This window comes from Salmo salar, chromosome ssa12 (genome assembly GCF_905237065.1).
Source record: "Salmo salar chromosome ssa12, Ssal_v3.1, whole genome shotgun sequence".
NCBI lineage: Eukaryota > Metazoa > Chordata > Actinopteri > Salmoniformes > Salmonidae > Salmo > Salmo salar.
In genome coordinates, this window is record NC_059453.1 from 25,272,569 (window position 1) to 25,296,055 (window position 23,487).

The 23,487-nt window shown below is 42.5% G+C and overlaps 2 protein-coding genes across 8 annotated transcripts in view; both read left to right on the plus strand.

The window, feature by feature from the left end:
- LOC106564607 (inactive phospholipase D5-like) lies at positions 1-20,620 on the plus strand. Its single transcript, XM_014130755.2, has 10 exons — positions 1-144; positions 14,422-14,558; positions 14,839-15,022; positions 15,289-15,397; positions 16,373-16,500; positions 17,238-17,435; positions 18,671-18,822; positions 19,163-19,328; positions 19,650-19,740; positions 20,041-20,620. The coding sequence occupies exons 1-10, from the start codon at positions 1-3 to the stop codon at positions 20,268-20,270; spliced, it is 1,539 nt and encodes a 512-aa protein (XP_013986230.2). The 3' UTR covers positions 20,271-20,620.
- Positions 20,621-22,137: 1,517 nt separating this feature from the next.
- The window catches only part of LOC106564606 (girdin), a 28,600-nt gene continuing 27,250 nt past the window's right edge, over positions 22,138-23,487 (plus strand). For 3 of the 7 annotated variants that reach the window (XM_045691159.1, XM_045691162.1, XM_045691160.1), the window contains exons 1-2: positions 22,138-23,040; positions 23,148-23,239. In XM_045691159.1, the coding sequence (XP_045547115.1) occupies positions 22,978-23,040; positions 23,148-23,239 (155 nt within the window). In that variant the 5' untranslated portion in view covers positions 22,138-22,977. Of the gene's footprint in view, positions 23,041-23,147; positions 23,240-23,406; positions 23,463-23,487 lie in introns of those variants that run through there. The other 4 variants (XM_045691163.1, XM_045691161.1, XM_045691164.1 and 1 more) reach the window with 4 other exon arrangements.

Sequence of the window (23,487 nt, forward strand, 5' to 3'; positions counted from 1 at the left end):
ATGGCATCAGGAGGCCATGGGATGAGGGGTAGAGGGGAACCCCTCCACGCACCCCACCTCTCTGACATCTACGCCAACAGTGCTATCCAGCAACAGGACTATTCTGCAACCATCTGGCTCCGCAGCAAAGAGAAGCTGGAACATGTGAGTACCCTGAATGCACACTTAAACACACCTTATACACACTGGGGGAAGTTGTTGGGGAGATTCCAGAAGAATGTCGTACAGTAGTATAAGTAGGGGATAAGAGGCTGAAGACAGGTTTGGCTGGGGTACTGGCTGAGAATGATTTGAGGGACAGTTGACTTCGATCTCTTGTCTAACCCAAGGATTCAATCCACTCAACTTGGATGAAATGTAATTGATTTGGGACAGGCTATCCACAGGGAATACATTCACATTAATGTAAGCTGATTGAAATATTCATGCAGGAACCAGTTTGCCAAGTACCATGACTATCAAAGAAATGGGGCCTAGGTTAGCTGTCCTCAAGTCAAAATGTGACACTATACAAAATTGTAATCTTTATTTATAAATGCCATGCAATGGAGCATTATAACAGCCTTCCCTCTCCAACCTAAACTCAAGTGTTCCACTACAGCATATACTGTATCGCGTGTGGGAGGATGGCAGGATCTCTAGAATAGGACATCCACCATCAATATTCAAAATATTAGCATTTCGCTACACTCGCATTAACATCTGCTAACCATGTGTATGTGACCAATACGATTTGATTTGAGGATAAGGAGGAAGCTACTGTAAAAAATAAAATAAATAAGATTCAATAAAGTTGTTGGTGAGTTTGATGGGTCTATAGAAAAGCATTAAGAACTACTTGAGAGAGGATAGGATTAGGGATTAGAATATGAAATGGTATAACAGAGAGAAAGACTCTAAGCTACCATCGCCCATTCTCAGCCCATTCATTTGGCATGCCTGGAGCTAGCCACGGGAGGATTGCAGCCGAGGAAATGTGCTTCGCAGCCTCCAATGAGAATTGATTACTTCCACTGTCCGCCTCACACACACTCAATGCCTGCTTTAAATAGTGCCGATCAAGCTCCAAACTTTGTTTTAACTTCTTCTCTCTTCTAATTTTAAATGCCTGCTGCCAAAACTCAAACTAACTTAAGTGTTGGGTTTCTGCTTGGGTTTCTATTTCTACATTAGTGTTTAAGTTAAGGGAGTCATGTGTTTTCACCTTACGTTAGGGTTACACAGACTTAGGCTAAACTCCTCTGCCATAGGCTAGAGACTTCCTCTCCCTCTAAGTGTGCCCTCTTGGAGGCAGTGAGCTTTTTAGCTGAAATTGAGTGTAAATATTTAATGGTTGGGTGTGGTACGGGACTGGGAGATCTGCCTGCTTTAAGTATACTGAGTATAGCAGACACCTGCCTTGACATCTCATGTCTGAAGGGAAGCGAGAGATGTGCCACAATAGTAACTGTTATGTACTTGACCTGGGTTCAAATAATGTATAAACTTTTTTTTATAATTTCAGTGTTTGCTTGAGCCTGCTTGCAGTGCCAGATGGGAAGGATTTACATTTTTAGGACTATTTTATTAGTTCAATTTAAGCTAGGCAAGCTCAACCAGACACAGGTCAAGTATTTGAAATGATTTGAAATAGTATTTGAACCCAGTTCTGGTGAGTAGAGACCTGCCCTGAAATCTCATGTCGGAACAGGGAGACATGCTACTCTAGTACTGTTATGTACAGTCTGTCCTCAGAAGCCCTGAGGTCTGTCTGCTACACTACACACTCTATTGTTCCTTTATGCAGCCCAGACCCAACTTAACCCCACACACTAATCCATTGGGCTGGTGTATGGATCACGCAGTGCTGCATTACAATAAATTGATTATTGGGAAAGCCGAGCAGCTACAGCGTAAGATAGAGTCTCCAGCTATAGACAGAGACTTTGTGGACCAGCAGCTTCTACAGACGTAGGATCTACATTTGAGCCAGTTTGCTACAGCAGGAAAATAATCCTCCAGCAACAGGAAATGTGAATTATTATGTTGATGTTTTGTAGGGGTTGATACATTTTTCTTTAGGGGATGTCTGACATTTTAAAGTGTAAATTACAAACTTTAGAAGCCTTTTTAAACCTTGAATACATTACAAGTTAGCCTTTTTTGCTGCCCCGTAAAATTCTCAACAACAAAAGAGTGATCAAATTAAGATCCTGCATCTGTAATTCATCTATATTTTCAACCCACTTTAACTTCCTGCCAGTATTAAAACTTTTGGTCATTCTTCACCGTCAGCTCACTCCAGCTCCACTGTCTGCTCTCTAACTCTCTCTCTCACTCTCTCTCTCACGCTCTCTCTCACTCTCTCTCTCTCTCACTCTCTCTCTCTCTCTCTCTCTCTTCTCTCTCTCTCTCGTGGGCACGGCGCCAGTCTCCCATGGCACTGGTGCCCGACGGCCCACTCAGCACATCACAGACATTGACCCTCACCATGAAACCATGCTGACATGCGGACAGACAAACACCTATTTCCTGTTCCTGTTTTGGAACGTGTGAATGAGTCATGGTATTATGTGTGAAGGTGAAAAACTGTGTACCTGTGTCACCTCTATCACGAGTACCTGGATCATCTTCACGACGGTGCCTGTACAAGTGAGTAAAGAGAATATATTATAGCATTCTGATGACACATGAGGGGCAGAATAGAGATGTAGGAAATTCAATTGTATTCCCTGTTGTCAAAAATGCACATTCCATCAATGACCTGTGATCCCTCCATCCTCATTCAAAACTGACCATATAGTACAAGACCCCTACAGACGTAGGATCTTCATTTGATCACTCTTTTGTGGCTGCCAATTTTTAGGACTATTGTATAAGTTCCATTTAGCTAGGCAAGCTCAATCAGACACAGGTCAAGTATTTGAAATACTTAAACTCAAGTGTTCCACTACAGCATATACTGTATCGCGTGTGGGAGGATGGCAGGATCTCTAGAATAGGACATCCACCATCAATATTCAATATATTACCATTAGACTGTAAGCTAGCATCGTCCATTCTCAGCACATTCATTTGGCATGCCTGGAGCTAGCCACCGGAGGATTGCAGCCGAGGAAATGTGCTTCGCAGCCTCCAATGAGAATTGATTACTTTCACTGTCCAGCTCACACACACTCAATGCCTGCTTTAAATAGTGTTGCTCGAGCTCCAAACTTTGTTTTAACTTCTCTCTTTTAAGCAAAAAAAAAGTGAAATGCCAAACTTAAGGGTTTATTTTCTTGCTGTAGCAAACTGGCTCAAATTAAGATCCTACATCTGTATCTTCCCCTCCACAGAGAAATCACACTCCCACACACTGTAACCACTGTAACAAAACAGACATGTCTCTCTGTGGTTGAGTGGAGCTCCACTGTATACAGTATGAGACCTCTGCAATAGTAGCATCTTGTACAGCTGAGGTAGTCTTAATCAGTCTCTAGTGTGGGTGCGCTGGGCCATAGACAGCGCATAGAAGATAATGAAGTCCCTATTGGAGAATTACAGTCTGAACAGGCTGCTCTGAGCCAGTGCAATGAATCAGCACTGGAATTGGATTGAAAAGGTTTGGCACGGGCCCTCAGATTCTCAAAATGTTCTACAGCTGCACCACTGAGAGCATCTTGACTGGCTGCAGCAACGCTTGGTAGAGCAACTGCACGGTATCTGACAGAGGGTTGTGCGTACGGCCCAGTACTTCACTGGGGCCGAACTCCCTACCATCCAGGACCTCTATACCAGGCGGTGTCAGAGGAAGGTCCTAAAAATTGTCAAACACTGCAGCCACCCAAGTCATAGACTCTCTCGTCTACTGCACCACAACGAGTAACAAAGCGCCAAGTCTGTGACCAAAAAATATCTGAACAGCTTCAACCCTCAAGCCATAAGGCTGCTGAACAGCTAGTCAACTGGCTACCCGGACTATTTACATTGATCCCCTTTACTATTTATTTCCTAATTGTTTTGCACTGACTCCCTTGACTGGCTATATGCACACTCACTAGACTCTACCAACACACTCACATATACTACACTGACACTCACTCTCACACTCATTCACTCATTCACTCATTCACACACTCACTCACTCACTCACTCACTCACTCACTCACTCACTCACTCACTCACTCACTCACTCACTCACTCACTCACTCACTCACTCACTCACTCACTCACACACACACACACACACACACACACACACACACACACACACACTCACACACACACACACACACACACACACACACACACACACACACACACACACACACACACACACACACACACACATAGACACACAACACACGCTGCTGGTACTCTGTTTACAGTTTTTCTCAATTGCTAAAACACTAAAACCCATTGGCTGAACAAAGTTCTCAGTTGCCTGGACTCATTTAGCTAATTATGCAGTCTGTTGTCAATACCTTAAACCATTTCACATGGTAAAACACAATTTGCAGATCTCACTTAGACTTTTCAGCAAAACTCTAAACACATTCTCATTCTCAAAACACATTCTGCACTCTAATGCACATGTCATCCATACTGGTAAACACAAGTGGCAACAATCAAATACAAATAGAGAACACATGTCATTGATTGAACACAACCACTCAAAATTGATATAACCTGTTTCAAATGATGCGACACTACCAATATAAGCCAATTCAGAGAGCAAACAGGTTGTTGAAGGTGGGAAGGAGAAAGTCTGAGAATGGATAGAAGAAACAATGTGAGAGGACGAGGACAAGTGCGTATGCGAGGTGGGCGACGAGGAGGAAGAGGAGGAGGGCAAGAAACAGGAAGAGGAGGACGAAGAGGAAGAGGAAGACAAAGAGTGGAAATATCTGATGAAATTCGGGCAACAGTTATAGACCATGTTCTTGTCCATGGACTGACAATGAGGGAAGCAGGACTTAGAGTGCAACCCAATTTCAGCCGATTTTCTGTGTCCACCATAGTAAGGACACTCAGAGAAGAGAACAGGGACAGTATACTACTGTAGTTTTGTAATTGCAAATTTACTGTACTACACTATATGCAGCTGTTTCAATAGACATTTGTAAAGTTAATCACTGTATGTATTGTACTGCATGAATATGTTTTGTAACTGCACAACTACTTTTTGTAGAATTGCAAGGCTGCTACATGCAGGTGGAAGGACAGCTATATTCACTCGGGAGCAAGAGGCCATTATAGTTGGCATGGTCCTTCAAGATAATGCAATACGACTCAGAGGAATCCAGGAACGAGTGATACAAGACAACACACACTTCCAGGGAATCGACAGTGTGAGCATTTCCACAATTGACCGTGTCCTCCATCGTAACAGGATGCGAATGAAACAAGTATACAGAGTACCTTTTGAGCGCAACTCACCAAGGGTGAAAGAACTGCGAGCTCAGTATGTGCAAGTAAGTGTACATTCAGAAACATTTACTGTAATCCAGATTGTCTACAGTACTAACACATACTATGTGAATGACATTACTCTTCAGTACATACAATGTATGTGAATCAGAAGTGCATACAGTAGGCCTAATTGTACTCTACAGTATAGCACTGTCTCTGTACGACTTACAAAATCCTACATACAGTATATTGTATTTCTACACAGACAATATTTGACTTGGAATCCTTGGACAGACCCCATGAGATAATCTTTGTCGATGAAGCAGGCTTCAATCTAACAAAGAGGAGAAGGAGAGGCCGAAACATGATTGGACAGCGGGCCATTGTTGAAGTCCCTGGTCAACGAGGTGGCAATGTCACAATCTGTGCTGCTATCAGCAACCATGGTGTTCTACATCACCATGTTACACTCGGGCCATATAACACCCAGCACCTTCTAAGATTTATTGCCAATCTAAGAGATATTTTATTTGAGCAGCAGGTTCAAGAGCAGCAGGGTCAAGAGCTAAATGAGAATCCCATTCCCACCTATGTGATAGTGTGGATCAATGTCAGTTTCCATCGAGCTGCTCAGGTAAGGGAATGGTTTAACATCAATGGGCAGTTTATGAACTTGTACCTCCCTCCATACTCGCCTTTCCTGAATCCGATTGAGGAGTTTTTCTCCTCTTGGAGATGGAAAGTGTATGATAGACAACCCTACACCAGAGTAAATCTGCTGCAAGCCATGGATTTAGCCTGTGGTGATATAGGTGAGGAATCATGTCAGGGCTGGATACGGCACACAAGAGGCTTCTTCCCCCGTTGCCTCAGGAGGGACAATATTGCTTGTGATGTCGACGAAGTGCTCTGGCCTGACCCAGCCCAAAGACAAGAAGAAGCACATTGATCACATGTTTACTCCTTTGATTTTTGTCCCTTTTAGTATTGTATACTGTAGTACAGTGCATTGTAGGCTGTATACTGTACAATGGACAAATTGTATGGCCCTGAACATTGTGCTTTCCATTTATTAACAGTACTGACTGCTCAATAGATTTTGACTGGTTGCAGGTTCATATCAACAAAGAACAAGAATTACAGTATCACAGAGACAAAGGACAAGTTTGTGAGATGCAGGGTACAGTACTGTAAAAATAGGGGTACAAGGAGGAGGAAGAATAAAAAACAAAATTGCAAAGAGCAAAGCAGAGTAGTAATTTCTGATCAATTTTGAGCTACTATGATAGAACATGTTTTCGTTCATCAAAAGACAATGAAGGAAAAATATGAATATTTTTTTGTATTAAAAATGTACTTCTCCCTGAGAACTGTATGTTTTGAACAATGTGTTTTCTATTTTTCGGTGTATTGTTTACTGACTGCTTGAGAGTGTATACCATTTTGATCACTTTGTTTATGATTTGAGAGCAGTGTTTGATTTTGAACACAGGTAAAACTGTTTTGAGGCGAATGTTTCATTTTGCGAGAGGAGTCAGAGGTTATGTAAATAGTGCTTGAAAATGAGGTTTTGTGTTTAATGTTTTCAGGAAATGAAGCAAGGTTTCAGAAATTGTGTTTTAGCAATTGAGAAAAACTGTAATATGTTTCCTGATGTTACCTCAATCACCTCCACTACCTCGTACCACTGTACATAGACTTGGTACCGGTACTCCTTGTATATAGCCTCGTTATTGTTTTTATTGGGCTACTATTTCCTTTCTTATTTAGCAAATATTTGTCTTGCTTTTTAACTCCGCACTGTTGGGAATGGGCTCGTAAATTAGCATTTTACCGCAAAGTCTACACAAGTGACCAATGCCATTTGATTTGAATGTGATAGCTCAGTGGAGGGGTTATCTCCAGTGTTTCAACAGGAGTTTTCCTGACTATATGACCTGAGTGTTTTTGATCAAATAAAAAAAAAACGTTGAGAAACCCACTGACCTAAATATGGTTTGAGAAAACACACAGACATGTTAAAGTGTGACCTCCCGCCAATAACACTATGGTGGGGGTTTCTGGGCATCGACTGTATCTAGAAACGTGTGTGTGTGTTCCAGCGTGTGCACCCACCTTTGGCAACATTCTTCCTTTCGGGACACGACTCAACCCTTCCTGTCTACACCGTCCTGCTCTCTCTCGCTGCATCCTTCTCTCTCTCTTTCTCTCTCTCTCGCTCTCTCTTTCTCCTCCAGTCAGAGGGTGACACCCAGAGGGCACCTCTCTCTCTGTCATAGAGCCCAGTGGGGTTCCTCATCACATTATCCCTCCAGCATGCTCTAGTAGAGTATGAGCAACCAACACATATCCTGTAACTTCCATTATACACACTTCATTGACAGTAGAGTAGAAGCAACATTTCCTCACATTGTATTGAAACATGAGTCAAGCGCTGTTCTCATATTCTATGTCGTTGACGATGTAGCCTGGATTCCAGGCCTCCTCTTGTACCTTCCTTTAACTGAGACTATTGAGGATGCAGCTGTTTATACTGCAGGCTGGGTTAGTGTATATGAACATCCTTAAAGTGGGTGGTATAGAGTATCAGTCTGACAAGCTTCTCCACTTTATGGATGAGATCTCAGATGCTTAGCAGAGATAGATGGGTCAAGTTGGGGAGATGAGAAAGAAGGATTCCTCAGACTCCCAAGGTTGTTTGAGGTAAATTGACTTTAACTAAACTTTTCCACTCCCCACCAGCTCTCTCTCTCTCTCTCCCTATGGGCTCCAACCCCCTATGCCGAGTTAGATTCAGCAGTAGCCTCCTGCAGTAGGTAACATATGCTCTTCAGTCTTCGCTAGTGTTAAACCATGCCAAGTTTCCCTGTGAATAAAAAAAGAGACATTAGAGGTGAAGAGAAAGATGAACGTGGTTTAGTTTCATGCATGCTTGATTCTCCCTCACTTCCTCACTGCGGTTTTGAATGCGCATTTGTGCACTGCAGAGTGCAAGAGTGTTTTATCTTCCTCTGTAGACTGTAGACTAGAGCAGAAAGGAGACTGGGCTGGTGGAGAGATGTTGTGGATGTTGATGGCCTTAAGCGCAGTGATTGAATTTCAATTATTATGACACAGGAAATTGAAATGTAGGGCGTAGAAAACAAACATACTATTATGACATCATTTGAAGATTTATAATTGGCTTGATGCATAGTATTATAAGATATGCTGTGTGTGTGTGTGTGTGTGTGTGTGTGTGTGTGTGTGTGTGTGTGTGTGTGTGTGTGTGTGTGTGTGTGTGTGTGTGTGTGTGTGTGTGTGTGTGTGTGTGTGTGTGTGTGTGTGTGTGTGTGTGTGTGTGCGTGTGTGCTCTTAGTACACTGCGTGTGTGTTCTTAGTACACTGTATGTATAATGTATTTGTGTACACTGTATACCTATATCCATCACATGATTATGTTGGGTGGATGGAGGTGCAGTTGAATCAATACCATAAACATTCTGTTAGTTCTGCAGCTACTTTAGTTTCTGCCCTATACTCAGTGGGTATGTTTCTTTAGTTTCTGCCCTATACCCAGTGGGTATGTTTCTTTAGTTTCTGCCCTATACCCAGTGGGTATGTTTCTTTAGTTTCTGCCCTATACCCAGTGGGTATGTTTCTTTAGTTTCTACCCTATACCCAGTGGGTATGTTTCTTTAGTTTCTGCCCTATACCCAGTGGCTATGTTTCTTTAGTTTCTGCCCTATACTCAGTGGGTATGTTTCTTTAGTTTCTGCCCTATACTCAGTGGGTATGTTTCTTTAGTTTCTGCCCTATACCCAGTGGCTATGTTTCTTTAGTTTCTGCCCTATACCCAGTGGCTATGTTTCTTTAGTTTCTGCCCTATACCCAGTGGGTATGTTTCTTTAGTTTCTGCCCTATACCCAGTGGGTATGTTTCTTTAGTTTCTGCCCTATACCCAGTGGCTATGTTTCTTTAGTTTCTGCCCTATACCCAGTGGCTATGTTTCTTTAGTTTCTGCCCTATACCCAGTGGGTATGTTTCTTTAGTTTCTGCCCTATACCCAGTGGGTATGTTTCTTTAGTTTCTGCCCTATACCCAGTGGGTATGTTTCTTTAGTTTCTGCCCTATACCCAGTGGCTATGTTTCTTTAGTTTCTGCCCTATACCCAGTGGGTATGTTTCTTTAGTTTCTGCCCTATACCCAGTGGCTATGTTTCTTTAGTTTCTGCCCTATACCCAGTGGGTATGTTTCTTTAGTTTCTGCCCTATACCCAGTGGGTATGTTTGGGGATTTCATTCTAGTCCCTAGCAAGGTCCATTTGTTTTCTGCCGGTTGAGTTTTGCTTCACAGGGCAGGTAGGAAGGAAGTAAGGAAGGAAGGAAGGAAGGAAGGAAGGAAGGAAGGAAGGAAGGAAGGAAGGAAGGAAGGAAGGAAGGAAGGAAGGAAGGAAGGAAGGAAGGGAGAGGAGCGGGTTGGAAGGAAGAAGAGGGGGGAGGGGAGGGAGGGAGGGAGGGAGGGAGGGAGGGAGGGAGGGAGGGAGGGAGGGAGGGAGGGAGGGAGGGAGGGAGGGAGAGAGGGAGGGAGGGATGAGGCTCAGCTTGGAGAGCGCTTTCACATTGGATGTTTGGACTGAAGGGGTGGGCATAGTCCTGTTCCTACTCTACCTCTCCCTCTGCCTCTGTCAGTGTGGAGGGGAGTAGAGAGAGCACACACACACATCCAAACACATACATCCCAACACACACACATCCCAACACACACACTTTCACACTATCACCGTGGACAGAGTATAAGAGCACACAAAGGAAGAGCCAGAGAGGAAGTGGAGAGACCATGTCAGGGCATACCAGGACAGACCTCGGACTACACCACGCATCACATACACCGTCGGGACCAGAGCAACAGCATTATGAGGACAAGGGGACACTGTGAGGACAGGGTCATGGTTATGGTTTACGAGGACACGGTCATGGTTTACTAGGTCACTGAGACTGGAGAATGTCTAATGTGATTAACCGTTAGTTGACCGTTAGTTGACCAGGTGTGTGAAGTTTAAAGGACTCATGGCAGCACCAACTACACAGCCACAGGAGCCTATGAAGGTGAGTTCGAGATTTACCAATGATGTATTCATTCATCATCTGCCTTTTTTATTCTTTAGAATGATTTGTGTATGTTCTTATTCAATATATTATACAGAAGTGGGTGTTAATGTCCTTACAGAACATTCTGGCTCATTTCGGTTGCGTAACTTTTCTCGCTGAGATTTTAATACTTGATCATAATGAGATTTGATTGGTTGATTATAATATCCAGAAGAGTAGGCTTTAGTTGTAATTAGTTGCATACAGATACAATTGGTCAAAGAGATTAGTGTTTTTTAAATTATATAATTAAATAACATTTTGCTGTGGAATTAAAAATGATACCAGAAAATGTCTTTCTGGGTTAATGCCGGGATAGTTTCTGTGAAATCTTTTCATTTATCTGACAGGTCTGGCTTGTATTAATTGCGGATGAATTTCCCGATGGGTATTAACACCAGCGAAACGTGGCGAGGTCCTTGACTCGGCTAAATTAATTGAAGGGAAGAGCGGTTCCCTCGTTCCCTTGGCGCGACAGACGAGTAGAAAGTGCATCCGGGCTGTTTCTCCTTCTTTCCGCATGAGCGCTTGAGACAGACAGGGCGGAGAGTAGATGATGGCCCGGGTTTGAAATTGACTTGACAATATTTTTCTATGTGGACTGGCCATTCTCAACATGTTATATCTGAGGAGTGACACTGTTTGTTTCACTAGCTGTCAAAAGTGTTATTGTTTTTTTCTGACTTTGACAAGTTTTTGTTTTGCTTCACTGGCAAAAGTTTCATAGGTTGGGAATGATGGTACATTTCTGACTGCTTGAAGTTTTAAAAAGCTGCTGGAAAAAGGGAGAAATTTGCACTACTCCTTCACCCAAAAGGCACTAAACAAGCTGACAAGGGGCCAGAAAGGGATGGTGATGAAAATACTAAATCTAGCTGTCAGAAGTTTTATTGGTTGTAATGGTGGCAATTTCTTGACTGCATAGAATCTTAAAAAGCTACAGTTGTGGAAGAAGGGTTCAGGGCAAAGCTCCCTCACCCAAAGACAGTAGACAAGCTGGCAGGGGCCAAGGCAGAATGTTGATTAAAATACACAAATGAGAGAAAAAAGAGAGAAAGAGAATACATAATGTGATGCTAACAGCCACACACAGCGCAACACTGATACAGGCGTCGTCAACAGTGGTGCCAAAGGGCCAAACAACCGAGAGAATGAGATTGCAGGAGTGTCTAGCTAAGCAAAACAGAACTGCCGGCCGCACTTTTAAATGAAGAATAAAATGGGGACTTCTTGAGGATACCTGTCAGAAGAGAGATCTGTATTCTGACCATTGACCACATTGCTTGGCCCTCAATTAAAGCTACATACATCAAACCCACTAGGAGAAGGAAGAAGAAAAATGTTATCTTTACTATCCCTCAAGGGGATGTGTCTTCAAGACACAATACTGTTGTATAAAATAGATACTTACACTCAGGGGCGCAACTTTCACTGGGGCATGTCCCCCCCAACATTGTGAATTTGCATTTTTGCCCTCCCAGTTTTATCATTGGAATGTGATACAAAATGAGGCAACGGCGTGCTTTAGGACCATGCGGATGCCTCCGAGTGATCGCGTAGGCTGTTTAGAGTGTTTATCTGACTGGGTAAAAAAAATGATATACTAAAAAAATTATAATAATGATGTCCCCCCATTTCTGAAACCGAAGTTGCGCCCCTTATACTATTAAACATGTAATTTACATCTACTACACATAGTGTTACAATACATACATTGCACTAAGTAAGGATTGTAAACAGACAAAAAAAAAGACCCCAAAAAGTAGTACACGGTCTCAATACAGCAAAGTAGCCGGTTTAAGGTTTAACAAAATCCTTTCAGCTCTGATGCGCCTGAACAAAGCAGGCGGGCATAGGGCAGCTGTAGAAAAGCCCTACACAACTAAGCCCCTGTTCTTTTACTTCAATAGAACAGTGTTTTCCTTCTTTCTTTCCTTTAAACATAGTTTTACTGTGAATCAAATTTGCCTTCAGTTTGGTTTGGAAGTGTAAGTTTCTGTATTTATTTTCTTAGTCAACCTTGTGTTCTGTTTTGTTGTATTCTTGAACGTAGCCCTGTTTCTTTGTGTTCTTGAACATAGCCCTGTCTTTCATTTTTGTTCATTGATTTCACCTGTGTTCGTTTCTCACCTGGTCTCATCAGCTCCTTATTTAGTTCAGTTCATTCTGTTTGTGCCTTTGTGAGGTATTGTTTGTTTTGACTCTACTAAGCCTATTCCTAGCTCATTTGTGAGAACCAGTTATAGCCTTCAGTCCTAGTTTTGTTTCTCCTGCCTGTTTGCCTACCTGTGTATGACCATTGCCTGCCTTTGGCCACGATTCCTGCCTTCTACGACGGTGAAATAAACACCTGCTGCGCTCTGGGTGTGAATCTACACCTTTTTCTCCCTGCGTATGCATTACAGGAAGACTGTTCCACTTCACTTGTCCCCTCAGCGTCTTCTTAGCATAAAGTAGGATTTGAGAGAAATTGGCCGTGTGTGTGTGTTGGTCCCCAGGGAAAATGAATCCATGGCCCATACGCATATTTCATCAATGACGTGATCCCTCCATCCTCATTCAAAACTGACCATATAGTACAAGACCCCTACAGACGTAGGATCTTAATTTGATCACTCTTTCTGGCTGAGAATTTTTAGGACAATTGTATTAGTTCAATTTAGCTAGGCAAGCTCAATCATACATAGGTTAAGTATTTGAAATGATTTCAACTCATAAGGAACCAATTTGCCAAGTGTCGTGACTATCAAAGAGATGGGGCTTAGTTCAGCTGCCCTCAAGTCAAAATGTGACACTATATGAAATTGTAATACTTTGTTTTCAAATGCCATGGCAATGGAACATTATAACAGCCTTCCCTCTCCAACCTAAACTCAAGTGTTCCACTACAGCATATACTGTATCGTGTGTGGGAGGATGGCAGGATCTCTAGAATAGGACATCCACCATCAATATTCAATATATTACCATTAGACTGTAAGCTAGCATCGTCCATTCTCAGCACATTCATTTGGTATGCCTGGAGCTAGCCACCGGAGGATTGCAGCCGAGGAAATGTGCTTCGCAGCCTCCAATGAGAATTGATTACTTCCACTGTCCAGCTCACACACACTCAATGCCTTCTTTAAATATGGACCATACCTTCCTTTGTCACATCTGATGTCTGACTACATACACAGTCCAATGACGTTCTATTTGGGTTATTGATTCGCAAAATCCTGACTGCTGATCAATTGTATTGATGATTGACATACAAATCTAATGGAGGATGATTTTCTTGTTGTGTAACACCTGAGACCTGATGGACTTGTCAATAGTTAATCTAGTCAGTTTTGCTTCTTGGCTGAGATTCCATTAGTCCTGATCAGGAAAAGAAGAGATTGAGGTGCATTTAATAAATCCATTGAGGTTCCTTTCAAAAACGGTTCGTTGTCAGTTTTGCTCCCTTGGCTGCATTACTATTAGTCATAATCTGGGATGTAAACAAATTACAAGGGGACAGATTGAGATTTAGGTTGCGGTGCATTCAATATCTCCATTGAGGTTCCTTTTAATTACACTCAGGAAACGTTACAACTGATTACTGGGTTGATGTGGATCATGTTCTTTAGGGCATACGTTTTAAATTATTTTATTTTAAGTATTTGTGGTACCTATTGGATCACTCCAGGGTCGTATTCATTCGGGCACACCATATCTAAGTATTTTGCAACAGAAAACAAACATTACCCTTTCTCAGGCTGTCCGTCTATGTTTCAGTCTGTTTGCTGCCTAATGAACACAACCCTGATTTGATGTGTTTCTCTTTGTCTTTCAGTCCCAACAGAAGTCCACTTTAGTCATCCATATTTCATTCCATTTTCTTCGGTTTGGTGTCTAATGAACACAATCATGATGTGTGTTCCTCCCTGTCTTCCAGTCTCAGCAGAAGTGCATAGCCATCTTTGCTCTGCTGTGCTGCTTCGCTGTGCTGGTGGCTCTCACCTTCTCCGCTGTAGACGTCTGGGGGGAGGACGAGGACGGACTCACAGAAGAGAACTGTAACAGACACTGTCGGTAAGAGGTACAGGAACTATAATCAAGGAACCCAGAACCAAATACTTGCGCTAGCTAAATGAAAGTCATTACAAAGGTCCAAAACAGTCTGCAGGGCTACCTATCCGAAACAAGTAAAGCTACATGCCTACAACATTGTCATAATTGACAGGAGTCAAAATCTTCCAAGGCCCTAAGATGCTATCATAAACATAGGCCATAGATGTCTGCATCATCGATTTCAGAGATCTGAAATGATGTATATGATTTTTATGATTAAAACTGTATGCTTTCTCATCAGCATTGTCCTTGTGGAGAACATTCCGGAGGACCTCCCCCTTTCCGTAGATGGTACAACCCACGTGCCCCTCTCCACAGGCCTCAACAGCCTATTGGACCAGGCCAAGCACTCAGTGGAGGTGGTATCTCCGGTCTGGAACCTCAACTCATGGGACCAAGAGACATGGCCCAACTCTGGCAAACAGGTATCATGTAACAAGAATGCCACTTCTACTTCTTCATCTTCTTCTACTTCTTCTTCTTCATCATCATATATCGCAAACTATAAAACTATGGACCGTTCTACAAATGTTCTACTTTGGCAAAGTGCTATTCCGTTATATCAGCAGTGCGCCCAGCAGCAGAAATTGATACTAAGCCACACATAACCTGCAACAGTCTTTGGATAAGGACATTCACAGAGCAAAGGGAACAATAACAGTCATACTGTACATATCCTTTTATGTCTCAGGGCCAGCTTCTGTTCCAGAGACTGCTCAACCTCAAGACTCGGGAGGTTAAATTGAAGATTGCCAGCAGTCTCACAGACTCTGCTGAACTGCAGAAACTAACAGAGCATGGTAAGTGACACTTCATTCATATCACTCCACATAATATACAAAAACAGCAATGTATTATTCATTGATGGCCTATAGTACTGTGTGTGCCCAATTATGCATACAGATGTAAGATCTTAATTGAATAACTATTTTGTTCTTGAGAATTTTCCTGCTCAGCAGAAATGCAAACTTGTAGTGTATTTGAGTTTTTAAAAGGCTTCTAAAATGGATCATTTCCACATTGAAAATTCAGACTTGATTTGCCCTAATAAAAAATATATCAACCCCAACAAAAATATCCATTAATTATAACCCACATAATAATTCAAATTTCCTCTTGCTACAGGATTATTTTCCTGCTGTAGCAAATTTACTCAAATTTAGACCCTACATCTGTAGGCTACAGTGTCTCATAGTTATCTTAAGGAAAGCAGATACAGCACTTTATGTAACATTTTGTCATACGCGTGGTATACTGTCTGATATACCAACGCTGTCAGCCAATCAGCATTTAGGGCTCGAACCACCCAGTTTATACAACATTTTATATAACATCCATCACAGTATGAGCTCCACTCTCACTCCTTGAGCTCTCCGGCAAACTTGAGTCCACAAGGTCAAACAACATGAATGTGCAAATGGATCCAACTTAACTGCTTCCTTGTCAAATTGGGCTGCCTCCTGCCTCCAAGGCTGCCTGTACGTCTTTCTGTCAGCCACAGGCCACATTGGCAGGCTTCCCTTTCTTCTCGAATGTGTCCGTGATTTAAGGAGCCAATAGAAACAGGGCCTAAATGTTTGTCTGGAGGTTGTGTCCTTCTGCAAGGCACTTTACTGCTCCCTTCTAAACTGCTCCTGGGGTTCTACACTGAGGCCGTCCCTGTGCTTCCAGTCCCTTGGAGTTGGGCTGGTTAAGCAAAAAGACCCATATCTGTTCTCTCCAAGAAAATGGACAATAAAGTATTCTTCTTCCCTGACTTCATTTTCCCCCTGCAGGTGCCGATGTTCGCTTTGTGAATATGTCAGCTCTGACCGGAGGCGGACTGCACTCCAATTTCTGGGTTGTTGATAGGAAGCATGTGTTCATTGGCAGTGCCAGCATGGACTGGAGATCACTGTCCAAGGTACCAGTTCTAGACTAGGGTTTCCCAAAATCGGTCCTGGGTCCCCCCTGGGTGCATGTTTTGTTTTTTGCCCTAGCACTACACAGCTGATTCAAATAACCAACTCATCATCACCCTTTGATTATTTGAATCAGCTGTGTGGTGTTAGGGCAAATACCAAAAGGTACACCCAGGGAGGGCCCCAGGACCGAGTTTAGGAAACCCTGATCTAGTCCATTAGTGATTAGAGAAGTGATTACCTGCACTTTCATGCCCTAATGCCAGCTGGTGGTAGAACTCCCATTGAATATAATTAACATATTGGCCAATGAGGTGTCAACACACACACACACACACACACACACACACACACACACACACACACACACACACACACACACACACACACACACACACACACACACACACACACACACACACACTGCAAGACAACAGAAATCTACACACTCTAGCAGAAATGTCAGCAGAGAACAGAAATATCTCAAGGTACTGTAATGCAATAATGAGCTGTCAGCAGTCTTTGTCAGCTGAAATAAACAGGTATAAGGTCCACAAACACAATACACTGAAACAAACAATGTTTTCATCAGACAAGTATTCATTTATAGTGCATATAGCTAGTCTGTTTGAGGAGTCTCTCAGCCGTCCAGTCAACACACTCATTCTCTCTTTAATAAGCAGACAGTTAACCACGTTGCCTCCTCCTCCCTCCGTCTCTTCCCTGCATCTCTCCACAGAGGAAGGAGTTGGGGGTGATGGTTTATAACTGCAGCTGTCTGGCTATAGACCTCCATAGGGTCTTCTCCTTTTACTGGCAGCTCCAGTACAGAGACTACATCCCTTCTATCTGGTCCAAGAGAGTCACGGCCCTCTACGGCAAGGACAGCCCTGTAACGCTGTACCTCAATGATACAGAGGTTACCGCTTATGTATCGGTGAGGATTCGTTGTTATGTACTATGTATTACATAGAGCAGATCAGTGGAGGCTGGTGGAGGGAGGAATCGTTGTTATGTACTATGTATTACATAGAGCAGATCAGTGGAGGCTGGTGGAGGGAGGAATCGGAGGACGGGCTGCGTTCCATTTCTTCCATCCCAGGCATTACAATGAGCCTGTCCTCCGATGTATACTGACACCAGCCACCACTGGTCTACAAACCATAACATTGTCTTGCTATAGGAGTTTTGGAGTTATGTTTCTACACTCTTGTTGAAATGGAGTAGAATAATCATAACAAACCCTAACCCTAACTAACCCTAACTAACCCTAACTTACACTAACGCTAACCCTAACTAACCCTAACCAACCCTAACCAATCCCAATTTACCCTAACCATAACTAATCCTAATTTACCCTAACCCTAACCAACCCTAACTATCCCTAACCCTAACTAACCTTAAATAACCCTAACTAACCCTAACCCTAACTAACCCTAACTAGCCCTAACCCTAGCTAACCCTAACTAACCCTACCCCTAAGCAGTTTTACCAGACATCTTATTACTTGACCATGGAGCTGATATTTACAAAATGTTCTTGTACCCTAGAATGTTCTGAACAGCTTTACAAAACATTATGACACCCATAACAGATTGCTTTATCAATTATTAATCCGACGCCCATCCGGGTGATTAATCATGTAAATGCTACGCAGAGAAACAAATAAAACGTCTCCGTTCGACGCGTCAGCGTCTAATTTGACAGTAATGAATCTCTCCATCCCCCTAGGGATGATATGTTGATCAGCTACAGAGAACACATTCATCATCATAACAGGAAGTAATGATGGTATGGCGTCCTACTGTGATGCTGCTGTTGGAAAATCTTGCCCTCCTCCTCTGCCTCCGCTCCCCTCAGTTCACTTCTGACAATGACGCATGTTGGAGTTATGTCCATCCTCGTTTCGCCCCCGCTACTTCCTCCCCCCCCAACATCTCAGACTTTATTAAATATTGAGACTGCTTAAAATTGGAAAATAACCTTTGTTTTGAAAGTGTGAAATAGAAGGCAGTAATAAAGTGAAGCTATGAAACGCTGAAGCTCTACTTATTGAAATAGTTGACCGTCTTTAATATAACCTGCAATCAAAACAAGTCAGATTCAATCATTTGAATGTGTGTTCTCATCTTAATTATGATTCCTTTCTTGGTTCCTTCCTTCCCTCCTCAGACCTCTCCTGACCTCTTCTGTCCTAAGGATCGGGCCAAGGACATAGATGTCATACAGCATGTGATGCAGGATGCCAAGTTGTTCATCTACATCTCTGTCACAGACTACCTTCCACTACTCATCAAAACGTCTGGAGGGTCTTTAGTTTCAAGGTGATGCTTCCCAATATCCGATAACGAGCCTATTCATCTTTTCACAATGTGCTCATTATAGTCGGACCAATGACATAATATATGTCATACAAGCTGTAGCTATACTTTCAGTAATCTGCAATCTGAGTGCAACCATAGTTTGCATCCGTGCCTTGATTTATGAATTTGAGAGCCCAAACCCTCAGCTTTTTAGCAAACCAAGTGGCAGGGGTGCCATTGGCTGAAACACAAATGAAGGATTGTGGCTAAAATTGTTAGCTAAAAGTGTTCTTGTCAGACCCTGTGGTACTCTGCTGTGCATCTCATTTCCTGTAACTTTGTGACCCTTCCATCGACACAGATACTGGTCTCCTATCGATGAGATGATACGTGAGGCTGTGGTCCTGAGAGGGGTCAAAGTTCGTATGCTCATTAGTTTCTGGAAGCAGACCCACCCGCTCACCTTTAACTTCATTATGTCCCTCAAGTCACTGTGCATGGAGCTGGCCAACTGCTCCCTCGAAGTGGTGAGTGAATGAAAAGAAAGACTGTGAAATGCATATTAAAGAGATGTACTGTATATTACACTCCAAAATACCATGTACTGTAGCTGGTTTTACACAATCAGTGGTGTGGGCGATTTCATCTCGACATTAGACTACTTTTGAGGTCTAAAAACATTGATCTTGGACTGTAATATTTATTTCAGAATATAGTGGCTGAGGAATTCAGATCTATGACGGCTCATTGAGTTTTAAAGCAACTTGAAGCCGTGCAGTGCCCTAGCATTGCCTCTATTGCGGTGGATATCAATTTGGTTTTATGACTTTAATCTTCTATTCCTGCAGAAGTTTTTTAGCCGGAGGGAGCAGATGGCTAATAGTCAACCAGGAATCAACCACAATAAGTACATGGTGACCGACAGTGCTGTGTACATAGGTCAGTGATCCAGATGTCACTGGGAATCTACTGTATCATTGATTATACAATTATTTATATGGAGAAGACATACAATATGTATTATCCTTTACTCTTAACCCCCCCCCCACACACACACACACACACACACACACACACACACACACACACACACACACACACACATTTTGGAGAGGAGCAAAGAGTCTGCTACAATTCAGCACTCCCTAGAGCTAGTTTGGAATGCAGTACCTTGCTCAGGGCACAATGGTATGATATCTGATATCTGATATCTGATGTACGCTGCCTCTATTTCCTAAGGTAATCACGACTGGGTGGGGAGTGAGTTTGCCTATAACGCTGGGACCGGACTCGTCATCAAACCAACACACACTCTCAAGGAGAGGGGCGCCACAATCCTAGAGCAGGTGAAGGCTGTATTCGAGAGAGACTGGCATTCGCGCTACGCTAAAACCCTACAGGCCAGTAATAGGACTCCGGAGGGTAGCAAATACAGGAACCTCCACAACAACCAGAGGTCAAGAGTCTGACGGATAACAAGGAGGGCAAAGAGACCTGGAATGAGTCTAACGACCCCTATTAATAAGCTATCAGCACAACTTTCCCTTTAACTTGTCATGAAACAAAGGTGTATTCACTAGGAACTAAACGGACGCAAACAGGCCGAAAGGGGGTGGGACCGAGTTAAAATTGTACAATATGAAAATCTCGTTTTGCTGCGGTTTGCTGTGGTGTGTACTAATGAAGACACCCCATGTTTGATGACAGCCAAATATGGATTATGCTGAAGATGCACAAATCTGGTTATGTGGACCATTATATGCATTATTATACGCATGAGCGGCATGGAGGTTGAACATAAAAGACTATTCTAATGGTGTCATTTTTTCAGGACCTCTACATTTACACACACTGAAGTATATATGCATTTTGTATTGTTTGATTATGCATTCAGTTTGACAAGAATACCTCAGCAGTTTAACCTTTTATAATAATCTATATAACCACAAAAAAAATCATAGTAAACATAAAATGCTTTGCCTTAATTATATTTCACATGCTTACATGGAGACGACCTCTGTAGACTTATTGTCATATAAACAAATTACAATATAACTGGTAGGATGTTACCTGTGTGCAATTGCATGGCATGCCTTTTGGGGGAACTGCCCCCCCCCCCCACACACACACACACACACACACGCTCAAGGACGAGAGGATAATTTGACCTAGAACAGAAGAATATCCTTATACAAAAGCCAGTAGGCCTATGTAAGTAGGAATGATTCATTAAAATACATGGAATGTCGACTATATTTATGATATATTTATGATACATTTTCGCCTTGTTGATCTATAATATAATGCGAACTTATTTTATACTTGAGTGTAATAAAAACGATACCTCATCCTTATTTCCTCTGTTCTGAAACAATTCCAACCGGAAGTAGCAGAAAAACAAAGGATATAATGGCCACCACTTCGGCCTAGTAACGAGGAAAAGTGTAGGAAAATGAGTCATGGGGCTTACTTTTCCCATCAGGGCTGTTATAGAACGAAGGGAGGATATTATTGATTTAAAAAGGCAATATTTACTTTGGCATTTTTACATAAATAGGTTATGAGGCTATGAGAAAATGTTGCAAATTGCCTACTATTTACACATTTTGCCATGAGGCTGAGAGAGAATTTAGCAGTTTTAAAGATAATTTCCTGCAATTCTACAGATTTTGCTATCATACGCTATCTGGGGGTCGGGGCCCAGGGCACGTGCCTTGCGTTCGGGGCCGGACACCACATGAAGCAACGTCAGGAGTGTGGTAGTACTTATTTTGAACACATGATGGTGCTATAGTATTATATTGGATATGAAATGGCTCTGGGTGGTCACTATGTAAATTGATTTCAATGAGAGATGAGAATTACTTTTTCATGTTCAGTTAGTTATATGTTCACCGCAAAGTTTGATATCAACCTTTTAAGTAAGTTTTATTATAGACTATTCATGTTGAAATTACAGCCTAGGCTTACTCGTGTTGTAAATTGCTATAAACATATAATTGGGCCTATCGTTTGATAGTTTTTTGGGGGGGGATTTGGATTGCAGTTTATGTATCCCCTCAATTTGCGCTATACCATGTTTTGCTCTTTTTCTGTCCAAATTGTATTTTGTTATTAGGGAATAGCCTTTATGTAGCCTATGGTGGTGATATGGAATGGGAAACTTGCTTTCCATTCCTGCTTCTTCTAGTGAAGTGTTGCGTGGCTTCAGCATTATCCCTGTGTTTGTGATGAAAAAGGACCTGCCCCCTCCCAGCGATGAGGAGAGGAGGGATAGAGAGGGTGGGGTGGGTGGGTACCGTTGTCATGGCAACAGATCACGGTCAAAGATATTTTTGATAGCTCTATTGGCACTTTTTGCTCCTGCGGATTAGCACTAACTCGGGATTATTTGATATGGGTGGTGGCATCAGGGATGTGCGATGGTTTGACTGTGGTTAGTGTGTTATCAGTCTCGTTTTGTCATGACAAAGATACGGACCGGTGCAAAGATACAATGTATTCAGAGTGAGAGATCATTGTAACTTTTTTGCACTTAGCGTAGGTAGCTAATTTCCCGGCACTGCGTCACTCGTAGGTTGAGTGACGGAACGTCAAATTGTAGCTAGTGGATTCTGATACGCGCGTGCATGTGTTTTTGTACGGGAAAGAGAGTGAGGAGTGGGGAGAAAGAGGGACGTAACGTTAGGTGTGTGCCACCTGACTGCCTGCAGATGCCTTTGCAGCACCAGGGAATGGACCTTCCAAGGGATGTACATTTGCGGGGGAAATGCCAATGGAATTTTTTTTGAACAATGCGTGTCCACGGCTACATATCGACATATTTTCAAAACAAATGATGTAGCATGTTAGTTTGTGTACTAGCGACAAAAGTGCGCACAGGACTATAATGCAGTCTCACTGCGGCTGCAGCAGGGAGCTACTTGAATTCTCAAATAGTTTTACTAAAGCGACGGGATCCCTGCCGACCACAAGAAATGCTGCAGGCTTTTCCACAATGACAGTGGCTGTGTCCTGCGTTTCATTCACATCTAGGGATAGGACGAATGTTTGAATAAAGAGTGTTCTGTGTTTATCAAGCAAACGATCTCTCTTTTAACGTCTACAGAAGTCATCATCAAATCCAAAATGTTTTGCTGATAAAGGATCGATCAGTCATCAAGGACATCGATCAAGATGGAAAGCGAGGTTTTTCTCCCCCATCTAGAGCAATTTATGCTCAGCCCGCTTGTCATTTGGGTAAGTACCCTTCTACATGTTAATGATGTAGCTATGATAAATGTCCTTGGCGTTGATTTTCCTATTAATAAACAAATAATAATGTTTTTATTTTTGGTTTTGTTTAGGTGAAGACATTTGGTCAAAACGATGGGAACATGACATTGGATTATTCCGAGTTACTGGATGGGGTAGTTTTGAACAAGATCATGATTCAAATGTAAGTTCTGTCTGTTTTTGTTTTGTTTAGTTGCACATTTTGCCCTATGCACTGCAGCCAATAAGGAAGTTGGCTCTATGCCGGCCTGGTGTAGCCGAATCCAAGTTAATGAGCAGCACTGTCCAGATAAAACAGTTAGTGTAGCTGGAATTTGACACATTTTGACCCAGTAGCCCATGTCAATGATTGGCTCATCAACCGCTTCTGCTCATCTGACAGCAAGGTACAATGTTGCTCATAATGTTGCT